Genomic DNA, 17,986 nt, shown 5'->3' with positions numbered 1-17,986 from the left:
CACCAGTTGCTTCCCCAAATAATTTTCCATTTGAGATTCTCCTCATTTATAGCCTGTGTGTCCGCTAAGTAGTATGGCTCTTTAACGGTGAAAGATCCTTTCATGGAGTTTCCCCATCTAAGAATGTCCCTTCCTGTTCGAGCTCTAATTTTCCTGGAATCCACCTCTTTCATATAAGCTTCTTGTTGCTCTTGATTTAGCTCGCAGTCCCATTCAATTGGTTCTATCCATTTTCTCCAGATTCCATCCAATTCATTATCTTTCCAATAGTCTTTGACACATTTTCGATTTCCCCCTATTCTTTCCTGTAGCTGTTGGACCGTCTGAATTCTGTTCATTTTTTACTTCTGCTTCCATTTTTCATCCCAGAAGTTGGCTTCCTCACCTCCTTGAATTTCCCAGAAAGTATGGTTTTCTACTATATCTCTGTTCTGTCGAGCTAGATCCCAGATTGTTGAACCCTTGGGGGTTTCTCTCTGTCTCAAAATGTCCACTGTTGTGTCTGGCATATTGTATTTGAGTCTCCAAATGGCTTTCCACAGGTCATTACCCTCTCTTAACCATCGCCACCAGAGCTTCGCTCCTAACACTTTGTTGAGTTTTTCCGGGTCGCGTAAACCCAATCCTCCTTTTTCCTTCCTCTCTGTTAGGTGTTTCCAAGAAACTAGGGCCCATTTTTTCTGTTGATTCGCCCCTCCCCAGATAAATTTTCTCATGATCTCTCTAATCTTTGAACAGACTCCTAAAGGAGCCGCCATTATCGACAGAGGATATATGGGAATAGCTTGGAGGACTGATTTCGCCAGCACTACCCTTCCTGCCATGTTTAAAGTTCTAAAAGCCCAGTTCGCTACTCTGTTTCTCAATTTGTCCAAAACTCCTTGCCAATTTTTCAATTTTTTGGATGTGAAGTCCAGTAAATTCCCCAGGTATTTCGTAGGCAGCTCTCCTCGTTTAAAGCCCATCAGTCTTGTAAGATGAGTTTTAATCTGTTCCATAGTGTTAAATATAAATACACAGGATTTGTCTCTATTAATTTCCAGTCCGGAGGCTTCAACGAATAAGTCCAAAATCCTCTTCAGCTGTCTCACTTCTTTTACAGTTGGTTCCCCAAATAACATAATATCATCAACGAATTGCTGATGGGTTAAGGGCAGATCATTACCCCATAGCTTCAAGCCCTTGATTTTGTTCGCTGCTCGTTCTTTTTTAATATATCTACCAAGGCCCTCTGCTGCCAATATGAAAAGAAATGGAGATAATGGGTCTCCCTGTCTAATTCCTCTATACGCATTAAAAGTTTTTGAGGGGGTTCCATTAACAAGTATGGAGAAGTTCGGAGTTGTAATTAGACTATGAATCCATTTTACCCATCTCTTACTGAAGCCAAAACTTTCCAGGACTTCTTCCAAGTATTTCTAATTCAGTCTATCATATGCTTTCGACAGATCTAATTTAATCATCATGCCCTTTTGTTTTTTCATTTTTAATGAGTGGATAACCTCTTGGGTTACTACTAGACCATCTAGGATTTGTCTACCTTCTACGAAACCCGTTTGTTCAGTAGATATTAACTTGTCCAACAGGGGTTTCAATCTTTTGGTGATCAAGGTTGTTATTATCTTGTAAATAACATTACACAATGCTATGGGTCTAAAACCCTTGGCATCTTCTAAATTATCATTCTTAGGAATCAAAGCATAGAAGGTAGATTTAATGGCAGGCCATACCTTCTGGTTCATCCGAGATTCTTCTATCAATTCTAGGATTTCTCTTCCCAGAAAATGCCATCCCACTTGGTAGAATTCGATCGTGAAACCATCTGGACCTGGAGCTGTACCTTTTTTCATGGATTTTGCTACTTCTTCTATCTCCTCTAAGTTGGCAGCTCTCATCAGAGCGTTATTTTGGTCTTTTGTAACTAATCGTGGAATGGCCGAGCATATTTCCTTTATTGCTTCTGATCTGTCCACTAAAGGCTCAGCTAGGATATCTTTATGATGTTCCACCAGCACTTGCTCGATTCCTTCTTGCTCAACTACTCTTTCGCCATTCTGGTCTTTGATGGATAATATCCTGTTTCTTTGTCTGTGTTGAATCATTGCCTGATGGAAGAATTTTGTGTTCCTTTCCCCTTCCCTTAACCATTTTATTCTTGACTTCTGCCTCCATAGAATTTCTTCTTGCTTTCGCCTTTCCTCTAGTTTTCCAAGAATTATCCCTTCTTCTCTAATGCTCTCCTCTGTCCTGCCTTCTGTTATTATCTTTTGTTGCAGTGATTCCATTTCTCCCTCAAGTTTTTGTTTGTCCTCCATAATGTTACCAAACTCCTCCTTATTCCATTTCTTGATTCTCCCTTTCAACTCTTTAAGTTTCAGTTGGAATGTATGCATCTTTCCTTTACCCTGAACTGTACTTTGCGTCCACCATTCTTCCATTTCCTTTATGAATCCCGGGTCCCTTAACCAAAAGGTTTCAAATCTGAAGGGTCTCCTTCCAAGATTCCTTTTAATATCCACTTCCAGTCTGATAGGCCAATAGTCAGATCCAAGAGATGGCATGATCTTAGCTTCAACGAAAACGTCCTTGTTCATAATAGTTTCTGATACTAGGAAGCGATCAAGTCTCGATGCTATATGATTCTTTCCCCCCCTCCTATTGTTCCAGGTGCAGATTCCATTGATAGTTTGAATGTCTACAAGTCTTAAATCATCTATCATATCATTGAACATTTCCATGTATTGATCTGATTTTCTTATCCCTCCCTTTTTCTCCTCTAGGGATCGGATTAAGTTAAAATCACCTCCTATAATCCATGTAGACTCTGGATAAATTCTACGAATTACTTTCATGTTTTTTATAAAGCTTTATTTTTCTCCTGGGGTATGTGGGCTGTAAACCCCTGAAATAACTACCTTTTCTTTCGTTCCTACTATTCTACCAATGCCTGTAAGGATTCTGGTCATACTGGTCCAGCCTTCTAGGATTATGTCGTTTGGGTTCCACAAAATTGCAATTCCTCCCACAGATCCAATAGCATCTTGCCCCATAACTTCGTATTGAAGCTTATTTTTGTTGATTATTTCTACCAACTGCTGCACTGTAATTTTTCGTTTCCTGAAGAATCATAATACTCGGTTTATCCTTTTTCAATTTCTCTTTCATGTACCTCTATTTTCCTTTACTATTCAGACCCCTAATATTCCAGCTGATGATAATCATTTAAAACTTTTGAGAAGGGGGGAAGAATACCTCTGACAGAGGTATCACTTTACCTGAATTTATTAGCGTTTCTCCAACAGTCTGAATGGCTTTACTCAACGTTTTCCGTCCTCTTTTCCTGTTGTTTTTGCCAGAGCCGTCCATTCCCATCTGACTATTCTCCTGTTCACTTGCTATGGTTATCTGTTTATCCATGTTCTCCCCTTTTCTTTCCTTGTACTTTTGAAATGCTTCTTTATACAGTTGTTTCTGTCTTTCTGGTATGAATCTGTTATCCAGGTTTTTCCATTCCTGAATTAATTGTTTCATGATTTTTTCCTCCTCCACCTCATTTTCCTTCTGGCTTTCCACTTCCATCTGGGTTTGGTTTGTTATTGCTTCTAACTTTCCCACAGCCCCTTCTTCAGCTACTTTCCCCGTATCTGTTTTTTTTTCCTTTTATTTCTTTAACTATTTCCATTGGCGTATTTCCAAGATCTTCTTCTTCCTCCAGGTTCACTTCATAATCCTCGTTTTCTTCTTGGAGGATTTGAAACTTGTTTTGACTCGCTGTATTAAAGGGCTTTTCTTGTGTCTGAGTTTTGGAGCCATCTTTGCCTTGTTTCTTCCTTCTTATAACCTGTTGAAAATCCCTATCTGCCTCCTCCGTTTTTTCTGGTTCTCTTTGTTGTTCTTCTTGATTTCTATCAAACCTTTCCTCCTTATTCAGCGAACATTGTCTATATAGATGGCCGTATTCATGGCACTTTTGGCACCTGAATGGAATATGTTCATAGTCTATTGGCTGTTGCCAGATTTCATCATGATATTCTAGCTCAATATATTCTGGAAGGGGCTCTGCTATATTCATATATACACAGAGCCTTGCATATGATGTATATTTGCCTCGCTTTGTTGCCTCTGCTATTTTAACAAAGCCCCCGATTGTTTTCCCAATCCCCTTTAGTATTTCAGGATCCCAAAATTCCACTGGTAAACCAAACAATCTAACCCAGATTGGGGCAGCCAACATTCTTTCTTTTTCAAGGTTATATCTTTCTTCCCAGTATTTCATAAACAGACCCGCATTATTCATAAAATACGGTCCTTCCTCAAAAACCCTTTCTTTGTCCTCCAGATTCGCGAAGATGGCTGTAAAAAACTCTTTTGCTCCCAGTTTCAGATCTATATGTCCTTTTGGTCTCCACCTTTGATAAATCCACCTGTACAGTTCTTTCTCAGTTGGCCAATACCCTACAAACTTGCATATCAGTGCATGGTCCTTCATGTAGCAGTTATATTCCTCAAGTTTGTTGCTGGGTATGACATATCTAGGTTGTTTTTGTGCCCTTGGAAGACATTTCCCACCCATCCTCTTTTGCCATAGGTTACCCATCACTGGTGCGTTATTCTCCTTCATATTACGCTGCGTTCCTCTTGCACTGGTTTCACCTGCTACAACATTTTTATAGGAGGGGATCTCTCCCCTCCCCTGCCGATTTTCCATTTCCTCCTCAGCTCTAATACTTTTAATGTTTATCCTCATTCCTCTGCTGAATACTTATCACTTAATTCGTTTATGGTCCAAGATTACCTTGCTCAATCCGCCTGCCGTGCCGCTCTTCGACTTCTACCCCACGATTTCCGCCTGCAGCTCTGGATTGCTGCCCTGTCCGCTTACCCTCTACTCTAATTTTAACTTTTATAACTAAATAATATCTAAAAAATTTAAACTAATTTATTCTAACAATTTTAAATTAATTTATTTTAATTAGAATTTAATTAAATAGTTTTAATATTTATAATAACAATTTCGAATTAATCTATTTTATAATTTACTTAATATATTAAAATGATCCATTACCTGTCTAGAAAATTGGGTCATTGGATATTCTGCCCTATCTATTTAATGTGCAATGTGAGATCTTCTCACTCAACTTGTCTTGACGATGAAGCACACTTGTTGGTTCAAAACGCGTCGACAAAAGTATCTCTATGTGATTTTTGCCAAAGAATCTTCTCAAAAATTGATATGGATCACAAAAGCCTAAATTCAATAATGTTTACTGATGTTGGCTTCATCATAGGATGGGTTGGAAATAGATTCATGAATTAATCTGAATGTTCCCTTCATTCACTTTGACTACTAGGTCAGTTAATCGATCAGTAGTAGTGTTGATGCATGGAGACACTTGAAAAAAAGTTCACCAAGACAGAGTTAAACCTTGAGTGACCTATCCTAAAGATATAACTTAACATGGAAACTACAGGGGAGGAAATGATGGATTGCCTTCTGTGAGTCACCAATAAAGAATAATTTATGGGAATTTGGAATAATTGGTTTGTTTGTTCCTTGTAACATACCAGGATTCTTTTGTTTGATTGTTAGTAGCTAAAGGAAAAATACTACATTTTTCTTCCCTATATAAACTCACCCATGCACCTTCTACCCCAATATTTGTAAATAAATGTTATTATAGAGATTGCTAAAAGGTAATAATATATTATTTTAAGTTATATGCAATTAACATAAAATATCATTTTATTTTTGTTTAATGAAGTGTTTGTCCTCGAGTATGTCTTAAAACTATTTTTGTTTGGGCGGAGAGCTCATATTTCTTGGACATAAGGAAATAAGCTAATTACCTAAGACTAAGAGAAATATGGCATGAGAGAAACTCTGTTGTCTTATGGACTACCAATGAATAATTCCACGTGGCATGATTTTCCTTGAATAATAATAATAAATCAACTTGCATTCACGGATAGCAAGCAATGATAATTGTCCCCTTGACAATTTAATTATGATAAATTTTTTTAATATATATTTAAAAAATATTATTTTTAATTTTATTATAATAAATATTTTATAAGGAATTTGAATTTCACTCGATATTACTTTTGAATTAATCAAAATTAATTTAATAAAATAGAATAGAATGATCCATTAATTATAATAAAAATAGTGATTTTTTAATATATATAAATATAAAAACATATAAATTAAAGATTCCCTTTGAAGAAGGCTTAATCGTTTCTAACACGAGGAGGAATGGGATATTTTTGTTTCATTGTTAGAAGTCTTGTACGTCGGTGTAACATCACGATAATGTGGTAGCGAATGATATGGAGCTCTAAATGTCAAAGGTTATGAATAAGGAGGTATGTGAGTGATGTAAATGCGTTTCACTTAATGTTTTATTAGCTAAGAATGGCGGGTTTTCTATTTACTATGTTAAAGTATAAATAAAGTTGTTTTGTGATATTTTTGTTGTTTAGTTTAATTATTGAATTTTAAAAATATGAATTAACTACCACATTTGAATAAGGGTTATATTGTAGATATTTTAGCTTAGTTTAAATATAGTTAAATTTGGGTCAAAAGAAAAACATTCATTGGAAGTGATTGAGAGATGTAATCATAATAATAGACAATGTACAAGCCTTAGTTATAAATTTTATGTAAGATTTGAGTTAGTTCGTTGTTTCATAGTTAATATTCTTTTGACCAAATATACAAATTCTTAGACAGTACAAGTACATTACTTTCATCATATTAGATGTTGGTATTGAAGATTTATGCAAGTGCATTAGAATAGAAAATATGATATTATATATAATTAAATAATAATATTAAAAAGATTTATTTACATAAATATCGTATATTGGATTAAATTATTAATAATAATAAATAAATAAATATAAATATAAAAAATCCATCATGATTTAAAAATGGAATTAATCCAAGTTTTTCTTAGATTAAATAAAGTTTTTATTAAATTAATAAAAAATGATATTTAATAAGATTTGTAATTGAGATATAATAATCATTTTTATTATTAAAATAAATATTATTTAAAAAATAGGATTTTTATTGCGTGGTGAAATTTATTGTGGGTTCATGCTTTGCCATCTTACTGAAATTCCTTAATAATTACATCTCGGCATATTCCACCAAAAAGTTCAAGCAATCATTGCAAAAATCAAAAGCAAATTCTTCATTTGCTGAAACTTCAATACATTCCTTGAACTACATAGAGAGTAGCCTTTTGTCTTCAGTTATGATAATGCGATGTGGAACACACAAATAGGTTCAAGAAATTATTGCAGAAATCAAAAGTAGATTCTCCATCTGCTTACACTTTAAGACATTAATTGAACTCCATAGATCGTGGGTTTTTGTCGTCAATTATGATAATTCCATGTGAAACGCGCAAATCATCATAAACATTCCTATATGATGTCTCTTAAGGTAGAGAATGACTTCACAAAACAATTTTGTAAAAAACAAACTTGCCCAAAGATCATGACAAACAATAAGCCTTATGGACAATGAGTATTAAATAATATTAATTATTCTTCCAAAAAATCAATAGGAAAACCACACTTTAATTCATGTGGTCTAAAATGTAAAATAAAATAACTTACGATGTATAAAAAATTAATATTAGCAATAACATTTTTACGTGATAGTTATTAACTAATAAATATCTTTATAGGAATAACTTCAATAAATATATAAATAAAAATAATTACGCCGTAAGGCGTTTCCCTCTGAAATGAACACCCCAAATTGCCACTTGGCACAAGTCTGCACCATCCGATCAAATTTTAGACGATTTAAGAATAATGTGTTGTCAGATTAATATAGTTTTAATATAGTTTCATGGTATAGTTTTAATACAGTTTTAACAGTTTCAATACCGTTTCAGTTTCAGTTTCAGTTTCAATACCGTTTTAGTTTCATCATGCATGTTACATGGTTTTTGGATTTCTTGGTTTGAAGAAAGAGGAAAGACCACCATAAACCTGAGCAGTAAGAAGGTTTCGTGAAACCCTCACTGGGTTTTTTCGGAGGCAGAGCGCCCGAGGAATAGTTGAATGAGCGACACAAGAAATTTTCAGCATCCTCCCATATTGTAGGGCCTCTTATTTCTGTTAAATTATTACTAGTTTTTCCAGTATTATGGGCATAGACATACAGAGCACCATCTTTTCCCAGCATGATCCCTGAGGTTATCTTTTGGAGCTTATTTTACTTTTAGATTCTGCGATGAAGGAATTATGTATTAGTTGCCTATCATGTATTTCTTTAATAGAGCAATATATTTGATCCGTGATTTCCATATCTTCTGGACAAGAGTATCATTTCCTTGTTTGTTTTATTTTAACAGGTGTTGAATGAAGAAACATTTGCAATCCTTGTATTGATGGCTCTAGTCACGACATTCATCACGATGCCAATAGTAATGGCCATATACAAACCAGCATGGAAACAAGTCCCATACAAGCACAGAAAGATACAAAGAGATAAACCAAATGAGTTGAGAATTGTAGCCTATGTACATGGTTCGAGGAACATCCCAGCCATGATAAACCTAATAGAGGCCTCCAAAGGGGTTGGAAAATATGCCCTGCACCTCTACATTATGCACCTAGTGGAGTTGTTCGAAAGGTCTTCTGCCATCATGATGGTTCACAAGGCAAGGAAAAATGGTCTCCCGTTTTGGAACCACAACCGATTAGAAGAAGACCAGATTGTGGTTGCATTCGAGGCGTAGGGACAGCTTGGAAAAGTGGCGATCAGACCCATGATAGCAATCTCTCAATTTCATAACATGCATGAGGATATCTGCAAAATTGCGGACCAGAAACAGGCTGCCATGATCGTCCTCCCTTTCCACAAATACCAGCGCGTTGATGGTGTCGTGGAGTTTGTGAACCTAGCATTCAGGACGGTGAACGAGAAGATATTGAAGAACTCACCCTGCTCAGTCGGCATCTTGGTGGATAGGGGCCTCGGGGGTAAGTCCTAGTTGGTGCCTTCTAATGTAGACCATAACATTGCGGTTCTCTTCTTCAGAGGTCCAGATGATCCTGAGGCTCTGGTGTTTGGAAGAAGAATGGCAGAGCATCTAGGCATTGTGCTCACAGTCACAAGGTTCCTGCCTGGAACATAATTCAACCACACTCTCGTCAACCTTACTCCTCTGCCCGCCCATGAGCGTGAGACACAACAACAGTACAAATTTTCCACTGTAGAAATGAACAGAGAGCATGAGAGTATTCTAGATGAAGATGCCTTAGTCCCTATCACGAAGAAAACCTGCTCATCTTATGGTAGTGATGCGGGGAAACCCATTGTGTATGAAGAGCAGGTGATTAGCAACACGGTGCATTCAGTTCTGGCAATTTCAAAGAACAACAAGTACGACCTATTTTTGGTGGGAATGGGGCATTTTCCATCCCCGCTAGTGGCAGACTTGGCGGATCAAACTGCGGACTGTCTAGAACTAGGTCCAATTAGGGATTTGCTGGCCTCACCAACTGTTCCAATCAGTGCATCAATATTAGTGATTCAGCAACATGATAATATTCATACTGATGAAGCGCCCTTCTCAGAAAACGTTGACTCGACAAGCGCTGTCAGCATTTAATCTGCCCGAGTCTCCTCACATGACAAGGTATGATCCCTCAGGCTTGATAACTTTCACTTTTGTTTATGTTCCTGACTATTTCCATACAGATAACAATGTCTCGAAAAATACTCTTGACTTTATTATTTTCAATTGGTCTTTTACAATATCTCGGTGGATCCACCTCTAAGATAGCGTCTTAAAAGTTTCACGTACTTCCTCTCTAACCCAATGAACCTATCACTCTAACATAATTAAACACGAACTATAAAAGACATTTTCAAGCAGATCCATGAAGTAACCAATCGTTCTGCTAACAACTGACTAATAACTGGGTGTAACGTTGCTAACTACTAGACATGAATTAATATGGTGGTATCCCCTCAGCTAGGCTATACAAGAGGGTATATAAGTAGGGGCATTGCTCTGATTTATGGCTTTCTCAATATGGAATGAGCATGGTTTCCACTGTCTGCTCTCTTAATATGGAATGAACATGGTGTCCACTGTCTGCTTCTGATATATAGTAAGCCTACTTTGCAGGTCCCAAGTTAGCTGTTGACCTCAAGGATCATACTGGGAAAAGATGGTGCTCTACTGAAGGATCTGTTGGCGACAATGTTGTGAAACATATACATTCAGCAGTGCTGCATCATGCAACATTCCCACTGCCAGCAATCATGGTTGACACTTTTAAACCCACCTCAACGGGATTAATTTTGATGATAAAGACCAGGCATTCTTACCTAACTTAGAAAGAAATCCCTTGCTGCTTCTCAGACAATGATGGAAGAATATTTTACATATTCTGATGGATTTTTCTACCATCTGAATATATTTTCTTCTTGCTCTTGATTTTGACATTTTCCTCCTATGTACTTGCTGGCATTTCTCTTGGATTCTCTTACCAGACAGTCTGTGCTATCAGTAAAAATAGATGTAAATATAGTATTATTTAGTTGAACTATCTACGTATTGTGATGGCATGCATGAATACATGGGTCAGTTTGTGGTTAAGATTCATTTCAAAATTTGGAATAATACAATTTCAACATGGGAAACTGGATTTTAAGATCACGGTTTTGGTAAAGAAACTGAGCAAAATTGTATAACTTTGTATTTTCAAACTCACAGGATGCTGGTCAGCCTAAAACTATCTAGGTGGACTCCCCCACTACTTATCTGAAGGACAATTTCTGTTTTCAGTCTGCTTCTAGTTATATTTACAATCTTGTTATCTAGTTAGAATTAGTTTAAGCCACCCTAAGCAGTAAGCTAAAACTATATGATAGCTATATTTGGTATTTGATAGGTTTTGTGACATGGTTCCAAGTTTTTGAGTCATAAAAAAAACAGCAAACAACTAGGTACAGGAAAACATTTATTTTCTGTACTGTTATGATATTTTAGCCGCCCAACTTACCAAAAATAGGAAAAGAAAAAACAATTTCAGATTTGTATGCATATGTTGACGAAAGGAATGCTAAACGTACAACTTGCCTATTTTTGGATGAATGTTTTTATGGTATCATTAATTCAAAAGAATAGATAGATAGGTAAATAGTTGACATTGTCCTAAGATCGATAACACAGAAAGTATGCATTTTGATTTATAAACTATTCTACTATACAATAACTTAATGTCCAATACTAATATCAATAGAGCTTCTATGCATTGTAACTAATGGTGTTTGTATTCTACCATAGTATGTGATGTTCATGCAAACTTAGGCATTTGCTGTCATATAAGTTATATTTCATTGATGTGAGATAGAAGAAATTTCCCGGATTCCAATTTATTAATCAAATCCTCCGTATAAACGACCATGGCTTATATAGTTGAGAATGAGAATGGCAACGGAATGGATTATTATGGTTGAAGTACTACAATCATTTATTGATTAACAAGAGAAGCTGCATGGTAGCAAGTCCCTGCCATGAGCGGGCTTCAAGAAAAGAAACACCACCAGAAATACATATGGGCCATGGCAGTGTACCATTATTTCAGCGCAACCTACTACATAAATAACGTTAGAGGTAAGGATCAGTTTTTAATACCCTGTAGAAAGACATCTTTTACTGTGGAAAATATGCTAGCATGTCCTGAAACTCCTCCAAGTAGGAATGCAGTGGAACCACTTTCAGGATCAACCGGGAAACATAAACATGTGGATAGGTCCATGTGTAGCTTAATTCTGTCCTAGACAGAGCTTATAACCTCTTCTATATAGAGCTGAAGAAAATGCCTTCAAACAAATCGTTGTCTTAGGGCTCTTAAGCAACATACAAACAACATGATAGTAACTTTAAAGTTATGAACCCAGATCTGAAAAAAGATGAATGAAAATCCTCAAAAATCTGATCTTCCTTGCGTTCTTGGATATGGCATGTACCCAGGTCCAGCTTCAAACCCGTGTTAGAGAGACCATCCACTTATTCGTTTCTTTCCCTGTAAATGTGATGAAAAAGAAACTTTGTGGTTTTTTCGTGTTTTGCGCACTAGTCATTGTTTCTCTAGTACTTTGTAGGAGTTTATGGAGAATTTGCTCTTATGGAATTGCTTATAGAGCTGTCACAATTGAAGCACAACAATCTTCAGCACAATGCAATTTCAGGATCCAGAGGTTTGATGATACCAATGTGACTGCTGGTACTCAAGAAAATCAAAATGTGAGTTCAACAGAATCAGAGCAATGAACATGAAATGAATGGAAAACAAGAGGAATCCTTGTATCGGTCAATGGATGAGTGGGAGAAAAGTTGTGATAATTTCTATGTTGATTCTGACTTTAGTTACACTGTGGGGAGCACTGTGAAAAACTGGGACCTCAAGAGACAAAAATGGTTGAAGACCCATCCTCATATAAAGAACTATACAGAAGGAGGGAGGCCTCGTATCTTGGTCTTGACAGGCTCACAGCCTCATCCCGCAAGAACCCAATTGGGGATCATCTGCTTCTGAGGTGCTTCAAGAACAAGCAAGATTACTGCAGGATCCATGGCTTGGACATGTTTTACAACACAATCCTCCTTAATCAGAAAATGTACACTTTCTAGGCCAAAATTCCTTTGATATGGATATGGATATGGTGGATGGACTCAGATGCTATGATCACAGACATTGAAGTTGAGCACCCATTGGAGAAGTACAAGGACTTCAATTTCATAGTCCATGGATGGGAGGAAAATGTTTATAAGAAAAGGAGCTGGTTGGGAATCAATGTGGGGTTTTTCTTATGAGAAACTGTGAATGGTCCATGGATTTCATGGAGAGGTGGGCTATGATGGGGCCTCAGAGTCCTCTGTATGAGTTCTCTTGGTCCTACCTATAGAGAAACCTCCTATTTTCCAATAGTAGAGAGCATTGGTCATTGTTAACTTAGTGGTTCTTTTCATCGTCTTAAATAAAGTCTAAGTCCTTTCTCAATCAAGAGGAAAGATCTTTGTATCAAGAGGAGAGATATCGATCCATTGTGATTGCATGAAGTGGACACAATGATCTCATAATGCACCATTAGAGATGCAATTGCACACTGTTGACATTAAGAATTATTAAGAAGAATTCTAGCATGGCATTAGGTCATTGGTAGCATTTCCAAAAGCTAAAGCTAAAATAGCATATCTTATATCTAAACCTTAACACTGGCCTTGCAATCAACATCCCCAATACTACCAAAACAGTAATATCAAAGTGCATCTTACACAAAGAGCAACCAGCAAGCTGCATCTAACAAAAGGTGATTGCATGTAGTACATCTTTAACTTATTCGAGAGGTGGCATGTACATCTTATTGAAATAGTTATTTGTCTACTAATGTTATAATACAAAAAGGTCATGGAAATGCTATAGTATGGCCTCCATTTGGTCTGCTTTTGGATGTTACATGATGAGACTGACTCACTCGCGACCAACGACAACAGTTAAAATTCAGCCATTGATACATGCAATCGCATTTAATTAGCATTGAGTGGTCAATTAATGTTTTGGCAAGAAATATGAATATTGCAGAAATACGGCTATGAAAATATGATGTTAATGAAGCAACAAACAATTCTTAATTGTCCTTATTTTAATAATGGCCTTCATGGTTGTATTTCTGGACTATTTCTAAATTCGATAATTCCTACTTATCCTCTTTGGAATGTCTAAGATTCTCAATTGTAGAAAAAAAAAAGATAATGCAAAATTTGTAGGGTTCATACAGATCTCAGCATAGCAATCCCATGATCCTTTGCCTTTTATGAGTACTTTTCCATGCATAAGTACAGTTAATGTAGGCACCTCATTCCAATGCATTTGGCAGTGGGAATCTGGAGTGATTTCAGTTGTTTTCTACTCAATCAATCTTAAATTTCTCATATACCTGGTATAGAGGATGTTGTATGTATTTTGTGGATGCTAGGGGCAACATACAGGCCAGCCCCATAGCAATCTGATTGTTCTCACTTGTTTTCTGCATTTACCTCACCATGCTTGTACTAAAGAAAATCGTGCATAGTATTGGCAACATATCAGTTTATTATATGACAATGGGAATGTTTCCTTTGATTAGAATTATTCCCTACTCTATGCTACCCTATCATGCATCTTTACACAGGTTTTACCTCAAATCTGAGTATGATATGTTACTTGAAATAGCTGGTTGTAATAGCAGAGTTGCTATTTCTACTCTATAATGTAAGGTACACCTGAAATCTAACAATGATATATGGTTACACATATACGTAGAACTTGGCCTCGTGCTAAGTACTTGAGGGAAATTTTTACCAATTATAGAATCTAACCCTAAGCTCACTCAAGTGTAATCATGATGAATGATTGCATGGCTGGGAAATGGTACCTTCTATAGAGTCGTTTTCAGTTTACTTTTCCAAGATTTCAAGGGATGTTTTGATGAATGATTATAGCATATTAAATGGTTAGGATATGGCACTTATCCAAGATATTTTAGTATTTTTGGGCATGATTTTTTTCTATTTTCAAGAGCAAATGCATGCTCAGTAGAAGAGACCTATCAGTTTATTGTCACTGCTCAGTATTTCAGCTTGCTTATCCAAGATATTTTGGTATTTCGGGCATGATTTTGTTCTATTTTCAAGAGCAAATGCATGCTCAGTAGAAGATACCTATCAATTTATTGTCACTACTCAGTATTTGTTAAGGAAACAATTGAAGGATAAGGCATGGTAAACATGAGCCCTAAAAATGGTAAACTCTTCGTCACACGGTAAAATCTTCATTACAGGGGGCTCAGTATTCTAGCTCTACATGTCTCCACTATTTAGACCTTGATATCTATATCTGCATATATGTGTAAGTAGCATCTCAATGCGTTGCACCCATGACTATTGTCAAAGAGACCATTCAACAATCTGACTCTCACCAACTTGCTATCTGTGTATGAGTTGAGGGAGTATGTTCAGCCAGTGGGACTGTCTTCTTCTAATAGAAGCCAGTGGTGGTTGCTTCTTAGTAAGAAATGTGGATGACACTCCTTTTGATTGATTCTATGGTCAGAGGGTTGCCAAAAGTTCTCATATACCTGGTATAGAGGATGTTGTATGTATTTTGTAGATGCTAGGGGTAGCATACAGGCCAGCCCCATAGCAATCTGATTTTTCTCACTTGTTTTATGCATTTGCCTCACCATGCTTGTACTAAAGAAAATTGTGCATAGTATTGGAAAAATATCAGTTCATTGTCTGACAACGGGAATGTTTCCTTTGATTAGAATTATCCCCTACTCTGTGCCACCTTGTCATGCATCTTTACACGGGTTTTACCTCAAATCTGTGTATGATATGTTACTTGAAATAGCTGGTTGTAATGGCAGAGTTGCTATTTCTGCTCTATAATGTAAGGTACACCTGAAATCTGACAATGATATATGGTTACACATATACATAGAACTTGGCCTCCTGCTAAGTACTTGAGGGATATTTTTACCAATTATAGGATCTAACCCTAAGCTCATTCAAGTGTAATCATGATGAATGATTGCATGGCTAGGAAATGGTACCTTCTGTAGAGTTGTTTTCAGTTTACTTTTCCAAGATTTCAAGGGATGTTTTGATGAATGATTATAGCATATTAAATGGTTAGGATATGGCACTTATCCAAGATATTTTGGTATTTCAGGCATCATTTTGTTCTATTTTCAAGTGCAAATGCATGCTCAGTAGAAGAGACCTATCATTTTATTGTCACTAGTCAGTATTTATTAAGGAAACAATTGAAGGATAAGGCATGGTGAACATGAGCCCTCAAAATGGTAAACTCTTCATCACACAGTAAACTCTTCATCAAAGGGGGCTCAGTATTCTAGCTCTACATGTCTCCACTATTTAGACCCTGATATCTATATTTGCATATATGTGTAAGTAGCATCCCAATGTGTTGCACCCATGACTGTTGTCAAAGAGACCATTCAGCAATCTGACTCTCACCAACTTGCTATCAGATTTTGCAAAACTTCTTAAAAGACAAATACCTTGTTATTGAAGTTCCATCTTCCAAAACTTTAGCTGTTGGAAAAACAAGCAAGAATTAATGGCTAGAAAAGGTCCCCAATTATAAGAGAGATTTGATATGCATAAGAATATATAAAAGGGTTGAAACACATGTTGCTCACATAATAACAAGCACCAAACAAAAGCATAAACTGTAAATCCTCTTTTTCCTTCACATTAAAAATGGTATTAAGTTTGATTCCATAAAATGTTACGAGTTCAGGGCCCAAGGGCTAAAATCTCACATCAGGGGACACAAAAAAAAACACCCCTCTATTGGATAGAGGAAAGGAAATATACACCTCTATGCAGTACTTCTATCCTTGTTTCCTTGCCAGGACTTTGCTTTGTGATACCATAATGAAACAAAAGCATTTCAATTATAAGCCAACATTCAAAATGAGTCCACTATCAAAAATGAAATGGAGTTGGAGTTGAAGCTGAGTAAAACGACTCAGAAAATTAAAAGGCTCAAGCAAGAGATGCTAGTGGCAATCTAATATAAAGATATTCTTATACACATAATTTTGAAAGCATGTCATTTTTCACTGTTACTTATCAACAGATATCATTTACCGACTGACGGTACTCCTTTTCTTTTTCAGTGGCAATTAAGTTTTTGATCAATTCTGCAGCCTGATGCTGAGAGTAGTATCCGTTTTTGGACATGTCATCGATCGGGCATCCCCCGGAGCATAGCTTCACCACAAGATACAGAGTATTTGCATCTTCATGAAAAACATTTAGTGTGACAACATTAGGATGACCAATTTGTCCCATCCCAATTCTCAGTCCATTTTTTTAAAAAGAAAATCAGTCTTTACCCTGCAGGTTCAAAAATAACTGGGATGGATGTTCATGTCCTCACCATGTTGAATTGAAAGAGAAAGAAAAAAAGTAACAAAATTGAGAAGCTGTTCTTGAGTAAAAAGTTGAACTGGAACAACATTCCAAAGAGGACCATGAGAATCACAGATACAAAAGTGAGGATGCTAACTACCCTAACCATTTAGGAACCACCCGTTTTACACCTGAATGTAATTTTAGATACGAAGGGGTATGGCCTGTACTAAGCGGATTTAGACCAATTTAGGTAGGGGCTACATCAGTAGGAACCTAGGATGCATATTCAATAGTTGGAAGGAAGGCTATGCTGTACCTCCATTCATCTATTGAAGTGTGGAGATGGCCAAGGACATTCTCATCAAGACGCATGAAAATCTACTTCAAGGATGAGGTTTTCACACATGGGTTCCATAAACAATAGAATTTAAAAGACACAGAAGCGCGAAAGAATGGAAAACTTACTTTGCATCTTGTAGGATGTACAACCATTGTATAGAACAGTCGACATGTAAAAATGATTTACTAGTACTCAACCAAGTTAAATATTGGCACTTCATTGAAATATCCACGCAGAACCCCTGATACCCAATGTTCCCAAAAATTTGTTAACAAATGGGAATTATCCCATCATTTTTCGGTATATTAGGCCATCGACATTGGCATACCAGAATATCATGTTGGCCAAAGCATGTGGTGACGAGACCCTATAATACATCTCGCAGAGTGCATGTATAAACTTAACGCATGTGGCCAGGAGACCCTGCAATGCATCCGAAATCTAATATCGGGCAGAGTGCATGGTGATAATTGTTACAGTTAACTAGTTATTAAAGGAAATATATTAATTTAATTAAATATGAATTAAAATATAAAAGCTGGCCCATGTTACAACCACGTATATTAAAGGAAATATATTAATTTAATTAAATATGAATTAAAATGTAAAAGCTGGCCCATGTTACAACCACGTATCTATCAGTGATGAGCACCAGCATGCATACATATCACTATTT

At 36.5% G+C, this 17,986-nt stretch overlaps 1 protein-coding gene and 1 pseudogene across 1 annotated transcript; one reads left to right on the top strand and one right to left on the bottom strand.

Annotated features, from left to right (window-relative positions):
• Nucleotides 1-341: 341 nt before the first annotated feature.
• LOC149235108 (uncharacterized) lies at nt 342-3,417 on the bottom strand. Its single transcript, XM_089368461.1, has 3 exons — nt 3,276-3,417; nt 1,731-2,713; nt 342-1,139 (listed from the first exon to the last, which is right to left on the bottom strand). The coding sequence occupies exons 1-3, from the start codon at nt 3,415-3,417 to the stop codon at nt 342-344; spliced, it is 1,923 nt and encodes a 640-aa protein (XP_089224587.1).
• A 1,363-nt stretch (nt 3,418-4,780) lies between these two features.
• LOC149235107 (cation/H(+) antiporter 19 pseudogene) lies at nt 4,781-9,638 on the top strand (annotated as a pseudogene).
• Nucleotides 9,639-17,986: the final 8,348 nt, after the last annotated feature.

The sequence above is a fragment of the Pinus tabuliformis genome, chromosome 8 (assembly GCF_031772625.1).
Source record: "Pinus tabuliformis cultivar Carrire ecotype Pingquan chromosome 8, CPIR1, whole genome shotgun sequence".
Taxonomy (NCBI): Eukaryota; Viridiplantae; Streptophyta; class Pinopsida; order Pinales; family Pinaceae; genus Pinus; species Pinus tabuliformis.
This window is presented reverse-complemented; position numbering and strand designations above follow the sequence as displayed.

Coding starts and splice junctions, on each gene's coding strand:
- LOC149235108 (XM_089368461.1), bottom strand. CDS start 3,417: ATGGATAAACAGATAACCATAGCAAGTGAACAGGAGAATAGTCAGATG. Junction 2,714..3,275: donor AGAAACGCTAATAAATTCAG/GTAAAGTGATAC, acceptor ATGATATGATAG/ATGATTTAAGACTTGTAGAC. Junction 1,140..1,730: donor AATCTCGGATGAACCAGAAG/GTATGGCCTGCC, acceptor TTAACCCATCAG/CAATTCGTTGATGATATTAT.